A 9304-nucleotide genomic window follows, 5' to 3' on the forward strand; every position below is an offset into this window, starting at 1 on the left:
ATGTTTCAACTACTTAAGTATTATATTCTAATTCTAAAGAAATTAGAAGAAGACTGAAGGTAAAAGAGAAAAAAGACTGATCTTCCTTCACTTGCCTCCCTCTTTTCTGTTTCTCTTCTTGCCACAGATATCTACTGTTAACATTTAGGTTTTTTCCCCTCTATTCATCCACACACATATGTGCGCGCACACCATATGTGTTCAATTGCATGTAAATGGCATCATAATATTTGTAACATTCTGTAATTTGGTAGTTTTTCAACTAAGAATATCTTAGAGAGCTTTCCAAATTAATATATCTGTATATATAGATCTAGGGAGCTCTGGTGGCGTAGTGCCTACAGCATTTGACTGCTAACCAGAAGGCTGGCAGTTCAAACCCACCAGCCACTCCTTGGAAGGAAAGTTGGGCAATCTACTTCATAGTGATATCACCTCAGAAACCCAAGGAGGGGTTGCTACGAGTCGGATCTGACTCAAAGGCAGTGAGGTTTTTTTTTTTTTAATAGAGATCTACCTCATTCTTTTAAGTTTATATGTTATATTCCATAGTATCAAATTTTCTATAACAATTTACCTACTAAGGAGCTCTGGTGGGTAGTGGATAAGACATTTGGCTGCTAACCATTAGGCCAACAGTTCAAACTCCTTAGTTGCTCCATGGAAGGAAGATGGGACAATCTACTTCTGTAAATATTTACAACCTCAGAAACCTGATGGGGGTCGCTATGAGTCAGAATTGACTCTGTGGCAGTGAGCTTGGTTTTTTTTATATATATATATATATATATATATATCTGCTGGGTTTTGTTGTTATTGCTATTGTAGTGAATAATACCTTTTAATAGAGGTGAGAATATTTCTGTAGACTTTTTCTCAGGCTGGCTGTCTATGATCATGTAAACATCCAGGCTGTTTTGCTTATGTTACTCCTTGTAGGAATGAGAGAAGGAAAGGAAAGGCTTGTTGCAAATGTTAACAGTTACTTAAAAGACAGTTTAGGGACAGACAACTTTTCAGTTGAATTCCATGGCATTTGGACTTTACTGTCCAATGTATTATCTATCCGTTCCATAGAAAACCAAACAAACAGTGCATTATCAAAAAAGTATTGACCAGAAAGCATTCTGAGGCAAACACATCTGTTACCTGTGATAACATTGATAATCCTTTATTTTTGTAGCTTTTATATAATTTTTTAACATGCATACGAGATGATGAAATTATTGCTAATTTAGTAAAGTTAGAGGAATAGAAAATGAAAAAAAAGGGATATTTTCAGGTATATATAAGTGAGATTTTTCTCTAATTATTTTTCACTCTTGATTATTTAAAATGCTACTATTGTTGGTAGTAATATGAGATGAGAAGTTTAATTTTTTGGAAGCTTCAGTTTTAAAATAATTTTTAGGGTTTTTTGCCAGATAATATGTTCAATGCTTATATCTTCTTTTTGCTTCTCTGTGAATTGATTGAAATAGTCAAGCAGCTAGAATATTGTTTTACAAAGACACAGGAATAAAACTTGCCAAGAAACTACCAAAAACCAAAGTCTTCTTAAGGGTAGCCAGGGAAGAACAAAAGTTTTGTGGTCCTCAGACTGTTGTTAACACTTATGTACAAGTCATTCTTTCACCTATTTTCTACTAATTTGGCTGCCCACCTTGGTACAGAGCACTAGAGAACTTAAAGTTGAAATGAACCCTCTAGAATAGGGTTTCCCAGCCTCCAAATGAATGGCATGTTTGTCCTGTTAATTCTTTGCCATTGCCTGTCTTGTGCTTTGTAGCCTGTTTAATAGTGTACCCAATGTCTTCCCACTGTATGCCATTTGAGAATGTAAAGTATCTCCAGATACTAGCAAGTGTCCTCCTGAGGCCAAAATCATACCCATTTGGGAAGATTGGGCAAACTACTTCCGTAGAGATACTGCCTCAGACCCATTTTCCAAGGAAGGGTTTCTATAAGTCGAGTTGGCTCAATGGCAGTGAGTTGAGTTGAGTTGTGACCCTAAATAAATAAATAAATAAAGCTAGAACATACGGTTAAGAGCAGGTAAAACTGTTAGCTTAAATGATTCCTTGAACTAGTGGCATAGAAATTTGGAAAAGAGAGAACATTGTACCTGAACTGTACATTGTACCCAAGGGGGTTGCTATGAGTCGGAATGAACTCAATGGCAGTGAGTTTGGTTTTTCTTGGTTAAGAGACTCTAGGAGCTGGTGAACCCACAGAACCATGGCTGGACTCCCAAGAGTCTGGAAGCTCCCAGCTTCTAGAGTCTCAGTGCTAGGAGAGAGCATAACAGCAATGAGAATCCTTATTTTATTTTAGCTTTTATTGAGACAGTGGTAAAAGTCAAAAATTTAAACAGGACCAGGAAATTTTTAGGGAAGAGTATTTCCATATCCTGTCCCCCTGGTCCATCTGCAGAGGAAACAACTGTGAATAGTTTGAGAACCACTTGTTATAAAAAAATTGTGATTTGGGTAAAAGTTTACAGAGCAAAGTCATTTTCCAAACAACAGTTCATACACATTTTGTTTCATAACATCGATTGCAACCCCCACAATGCGACAGCTCTCTTCCCACTTCCTCCTTTTGGTTACCTTTTCCCTATGTCCTTATTTTCTATGTATTCCTGCCCTCTGAGCTGTCTCCCTGTGCAAATACTATTGTTCTGATCTCCCATGATTGATTGTTCTAAGGAACGCACCTACCTGATGTAAATGTTCACCTTATACTGTCTACTATTATGTAACTGGAAGCCACAGGAGTGAGTTCAATTCCAGGCCCAGAAAGGTGAGTAGGTGAATAGGGGCCATGGTCTCAGGGGTTCAACCAGTCTCTATCAGACTAGTAAGCTTGGTCTTTTTTATGATTTTGAGTTTTGTTCCACATTTTTCTCCCACTCTATCTACGGTCTCTTGTTTTGATCCCTTTCTGAGTGGTTGACAGTGGTAGTCAGGTACCATATCATTCTTTCGATCTCTGGGTCTTGTAGGCTGAGGAACGCATGGTCTACTAGTTCCTTGGACTAGTTGTTTCCATGTGTCTTTGATTTTCTTCATTCTTCTTTGTTCCAGACAGGGAATGTCCAATCATTTCATCTTAGATGGCCATTTGCAAGCTTTTAAGAATCCTGTTGCTACTCACCAAAGTAAGATGTAGAACTATGTTTTTGTATAGTAGTTTGTGTCAGTTGAGCTTTATATCCCCTGCAACCACGGTCCTGATCTGTGAGCCCAGTGCCTTACTCCCTCAATGTACTGCGTGGTAGCTAAGAAGTTATCATCACTTTGCCCCATGGTGGTCATTGCTGTTTTTAGGTGCTGTCAGGTTGGCTCCGACTCATAGCCACCCTATGTATAACAAATGAAACACTGTCCGGTCATGTGCCATCCTCACAGATCCTTGCTATGCTTGAGCCTATCATTGCAACTACTTTGTCAATTCATCTCGTTGAGGGTCTTCTCCTTTTTTGCTGACCCTCCACTTTACCAAGCAGTGATACCCTTCTCCAGGAAATGGTCCTGTCTGACAATAAGACCAAAGTAGGTGAGACGAAGTCTGATCATTCTTGCTTCCAAGGAGCATTCTCTTCCAGGACAGATTTGTTTGTTCTTCTGGCAGTCCATGGTGCTTCCAGTATTCTTTGCCAACACCACAACTCAAAAGCATCAACTCTTCTTCGGTCTTCCTTATTCATTCCATTCCAGCTCTCACATGCATATGAGGTGATTGAAAACACCATGGCTTGGGTTAGGCGCAACTTGGTCTTCAAAGTGAAAGCTTTGCTCTTCAGCACTTTAAAGAGGTTTTTTGCAGCAGATTTCCCCATTGCAATAGGATGTCTGATATCTTGACTGCTGCTTCCCTGGGTGTTGATTATGGAACCAAGTAATATGAAATCTTTGACAAAATTTCTCTCCATTTACTGCGATGCTGCTGATTGGTCCAATTCAGAGGATTTTTGTTCTCTATGTTGAGGTGTAGTCCATACTACAGACTGTAGTTTTTAATCTTCATCAGTAAGTACTTGAAAGTCTTCTTTACTTTGAGCAGGTGGGGTTGTATCATACGTATATCACAGGTTGTTAATGAGTCTTCCTTCAATCTTGATGCTACTTTTTTCTTCATAAAGTCCAGCTTCTTAGATGATTTACCTAGTTTACAGATTGAGTAAGTATGGTGAAAGCATACAACCCTGACTCACTCCCTCTCTGATTTTAAACCATGCAGTGTCCCCTTAGGAGCTCTGGTGGCGTAATGCCTAAGGCATGTGACTGCTAACCAGGAGGCTGGCAATTCAAACCCACCAGCCACTCCTCAGAAGGAAGGTTGGGCGATCTACTTCCGTACTGATACTGCCTTGGAAACCCAAGGAAGGGTCGCTGTGAGTCAGTTCTGACTCTACAGCAGTGAGTTTGGTTTGGTTTTTGGTTAGTTTCCCTTTATTCACACGACAGCCTCATTATCTATGTACAGGTTCCTCATGAGCACAATTAAGTGTTCTGGAATTCGCATTCTTCTCAGTGTTATTCACCATTTGTTATGATCCATACAAATGTTTTTGCATAGTCAATAAAACACAAATAAACATTTTAGCCAAGATCCATTTGACATCAGCAATGAAGTCCCTTGTTCCATGTCCTCATCTGAATCCAGCTAGCATTTCTGGAAGTTCCCTGTCAATATACTGCTGCAATCCTTTTTAAATTCAACACAATTTTACTTACATGTGATATTAATGATATTGTTCAATAATTTCTATATTCTGTTGGATCATCTTTCTTTGGAATGGGCATGAATATTGATATCTTATAGTCAGTTGGCCTAGTAGCTGTCTTCCAGATTCCCTGGCATAGGAGAGTAAGTGCCTCCAGTGTGGCATCTGTTTGTTGAAATATCTCATGGGCATTCCACCAATTCCTGGATCCTTGTTTTTCACCAATTCCTTCAGTGCAGCTTGGACTACTACTACTACTTTTTTTAAAAATTTTATTGTGATTTGGGTGAAAGTTTACAGAGCACATTCATCTTCCATACAATAGTTCACATATGCTTTATCTCGTGACATTGACTGCCATCTCCTACACTGCAACAGCTCTCCTCCCACTTCCTCTCTGTTGTCCCTCTTCCCTGTTTCCTCCCTGTGCATACACAGCCCTTCTGTTTTCCCATGATTGATCTCTCCAAGGAGTGTATCTGCCTAATATAAGTGTTCAGCTCATAAGCCTGTCTTTTGTTAGGCTGGAAGGCACAGGCATGGGTTCAATTCCAGACCTGAAGGGCAGCCTAGGGGCCATAGTCTCAGGAGTTCAGCCTGGCTCTTATCAAACCAGCAAACCTGGTCCTTTTTTTTTTGAATTTGAGTTTTGTTCCACATTGTTCTCTTACTCTATCCAGGATCTCCACATAGATCCCCCTCTGAGTGGTTGACAGTGATAGCCAGGCACCATCTAGTTCTTCTGGTCTCATAGTCATATAGGATGAGGATTGCATGGTGTACCAGTCTCTTGGACTAATTGTTTCCATGTGTCTTTGGTTTTCTTCATTCTTCTTTGCTCTGGAGGAGGGGAGACCCATTGTTGCATCTAGGTGGCCCCTTGCAAGCTTTTAAGATCCCAGTTGCTACTTGCACAGCTTGGTCTTCTTCCTTTAAATACCAGTGGTTCTTGATCCTATCCTACCCCCTGAAATAGTCGAATATTAACCAATTCTTTTTTCTACAGTGACTCTGTGTATTACTTCCATCTGCTTTTGATGCTTTCTGCAACATTCAGTATTTTGCCCATATAATTTTTAGTATTACAACTTGAGGCTTGAATTTTTAATTCAGTTCTTCCAGCTTGAGAAATGCCAAGCATGTTCTTCCCTTTTGGTTTTCTGTCTCCAGGTCTTTGCACATTTCCTTGAATTAATTGATTTTGTCTTCTTGAGCTGCTCTTTGAAATCTTCTGTTCAGTTCTTTTATCTTGTCACTTCCTTCATTTGCTTTAGCTACTCTCCATTCAAGAGCAGTTTTCACAGTCTCTTCTCAGATCCGTTTTGGTCTTTTCATCATTTCCTATATTTTTAATGACCTTTTGCTATCCCAAAATTCGTATAGTTTTTGGTCACTGGTGTTCAGTGCATCAAATCTATTTTTCAGATGGTCTCTAAATTGAGGTGAGATGTATTGGTGCTCATGGACTTGTTTTCATTTTCTTCAATATCAGCTTTACTTGCATATGGTCTTTTCTACAGCCAGCTCCTGGCCTTGTTTTGGCTGAAGATAATTGAGCTTCTCCATCTCCTCTTTCCACAGAGGTAGTCAGTCTGATTCCTGTGTATTCTGTCTGGCGAGATCCAAGTGTTGTGTAGCCACTGTTTACGTTGTTGAAAAAAGGCATTTGTAATGAATAAGTCATTCATTGGTCTTACAAAATTGTATTATGTTATCTCTGGCATAATTTTTATCACCAAAGCCATATGTTCCAACTACTGATGATTCTTCTTCGTTTCCAGCTTTCACCTTCTAATCACCAGTAATAATCACTACATCTCAATTGCATGTTTGGTCAATTTCATACTGCAGAAGCTGGTAAAACTATTCAGTTCCTTCATCTTTGGCTTTAATGTTTGATATATAAATTTGAATGATAATAGTATGATCTTGCTTGTAGGCATATGACTATTTTCCTATCACTGACAGCCTTGTACAATAGATTTTGAAACGTTCTTTGTGACAATGAATGCCATACCATTCCTCTTCAATTTATTATTCCTGTCACAGTAGCTCATATGGTTGTCTGTTTCAAAATGGCCTAAAGCAGTAGTCCATTTCAGCTCACTAATGCCTGGTATATCGATCTTTATGCATTCCATTTCATTTTTGACAATTTCTAATTTTCCTAGATTCATACTTCATACATTCCACATTCCAATTATTAATGGATGTTTGCAGCTGTTTCTTTCCATTTCGAGTCATGCCCCATTAGCAGATGGAGGTCCCAAAAGCTTTACTCCATCCACGTGGTTAGAGTCGGCTCTACTTTGAGGAGGCAGCTCTTCCCCAGTTGTATTTTGAATACCTTCCAACTTGAGCAGCTCATCTTCCAGCACTATATCAAAGTTTCAGGGCTATTCATAAATATTTCACTGCTGTTCATAAGGATTTTAGCAGTCAGTTTTTTTCAGAAGTGGATAGCCCCATCTGACTTCCCAGTAGGTGACTATGCTTGTTATATGAAATACCAGTGGCATAGCCTCCAGCCTCACAGCAACACACAAGCCATCACAATACGACCAACTGACAGACAAGTGGTGGGTGCCCTATTAGCTCTATTATGTATGGACTTTCTTATAGTACATACAAGTATGTATATAGAAATATCATCTGCCAAAGTTATATATGGTTATGGGTATACTCCGTTTTTGCCCAGAGAGAATCATTTTTATAGACATAAGGAAGGCTGGAGGAATTGAAGTAATTCTTTCTGAAGTTGACAAGACTGTAAGTCAGAACAGGTCAAGGTACTTTTTGGATATTCATTTTCCTCCTTGTGCTCTTTACTCTCGTCTCTTCATTTTAAGGTTAGAGTAGAAGAATGCTTGCTTCTACTCTAGGAAAGTACAGGTAGAGAACTGTGCATCATTTGTTCTTCACTCCTAGAGAAAGCAAAAGGGGCCTCTCCCCAGTCCCTTAACACTTTGAACACTTCCCTCTTTACAACATCAAAGGAGGAATTATAGGGCCTCCTTGTTTGAGTCTCAGCTTTGATGTTTACTGGCTGTGTGACCTCTTGGTGCCTTGGTTTCCTCATCTATATGTAAAGGCACTTACGCATATAAAGCATTTAGAAAGGGTCCTGGCACATGGATAGTGATCAGCTAGTAAATGTTAGTCATAATTCCTCTTTATCATGACTTTTCTCTTTTCCTTTAGTGAAACCTGGTGTTCGATACAGAGAATTGGGAAACATTATTCAGAAGCATGCACAAGCAAATGGGTTTTCAGTTGTTCGAAGCTACTGTGGACATGGAATCCACAAACTTTTTCATACAGCTCCAAATGTACCCCACTATGCCAGTAAGTACTGTCCACATGTTTGATATTTGTTCACCATTAATTCAACAAACATATATTTAACAAATATTTAGCACAACCTGCGATTTTATATTCATGAGAGCATTACATTTAACTGTAGTAAATAAACTTTCAAAATACATATTGGCTCAAACACAGTATAAGTTCCTATCTTTTTTAATCTATCCTTTTTTTTCTTTTTTTTTTAAATTTTGATTTGGGTGAAGATTTACAGAGTGAATTCACTTTCCATACAGCGGTTCACATACACTTTGTCTCATGACATTGACCATAGTTTACCACATTACAACAGCTCCCTTCCCACTTCCTCCCCATAGTTACCTCTTCCCTGTGTCCATCCCTCCATACTCTTCTGCCCCCTGAGTTGTCTCCCTGTGCATAAGCAGCCCTTCTTTCTCACATGATTGTTCTCTCTAAGGAGTGTATCAACCTCAGGTAAATGTTCAACTCATAATGCCTGTCTTTTGTTTGGCTGGAAACCACAGGTGTGGGTTCAGTTCCAGACCTGAAGGGCAGTTAGGGGTCATAGTCTCAGTGGTTCCACCAGGCTCTATCTGACCAGCAAACCTGGTTCCCCCCCCCTTTTTTTTTATTCAAATGATTTTGAGTTTTGTTCCACATTGTTCTCCCTCTCTATCAAGGAATTCCTACATAGATCCCCTTCCAAGTGGATGACAGTGGTAGCTGGGCACCATCTAGTTCTTCTGGCCTCATAGTCGTATAGGCTGCAGATCAGATGGTGTACCAGTCGCTAGGACTAATTGTTTCCATGAATTTTGGTTTTCTTCATTTTTCTTTGCTCTGGACGAGGAGAGACCCATCGTTGCACCTAGATGGCAGCTTGCTAGCTTTTAAGATCCCAGTCGCTACTCGCCAAAGTAGGAGGTAGAACAATGTTTTGATAGTATGTTATGCCAATTGAGCTTGATGTCCCCTGCGAATATGGTCCCAAGCCTGCAGGTTCAACTACTCGGTCCCTCTTGGTAGCTGGCTGTGACTAAGCATTGACCACAACGTTGCCCCTTGTCAGCTCTACTATACACCTGGGAATTCTGATCATTCACATAAAGTTACAAGACCATTGTCTGCCAACCCTGTACATATTCTTGGATACATTCCCCGTTTCATAGACATACCTGATCGTTCATCCTGTCCACCCATCTATCCACCCATATACCCATGTTTGCCTTCACTGACAATGCAGTACTGTAT

At 39.6% G+C, this 9304-nt stretch overlaps 1 protein-coding gene across 1 annotated transcript in view; it reads left to right on the plus strand.

The window, feature by feature from the left end:
* METAP1 (methionyl aminopeptidase 1) overlaps positions 1–9304 on the plus strand; it is a 136633-nt gene that overhangs the window by 106196 nt on the left and 21133 nt on the right. The window contains exon 9 of the mRNA XM_007948849.2: positions 7931–8074. Within this exon, the coding sequence (XP_007947040.1) occupies positions 7931–8074 (144 nt within the window). The remainder of the gene's footprint in view (positions 1–7930; positions 8075–9304) is intronic.

This window comes from Orycteropus afer, unplaced genomic scaffold, assembly GCF_000298275.1.
Source record: "Orycteropus afer afer isolate SDZICR_OR568_19922 unplaced genomic scaffold, OryAfe1.0 scaffold00229, whole genome shotgun sequence".
NCBI lineage: Eukaryota > Metazoa > Chordata > Mammalia > Tubulidentata > Orycteropodidae > Orycteropus > Orycteropus afer.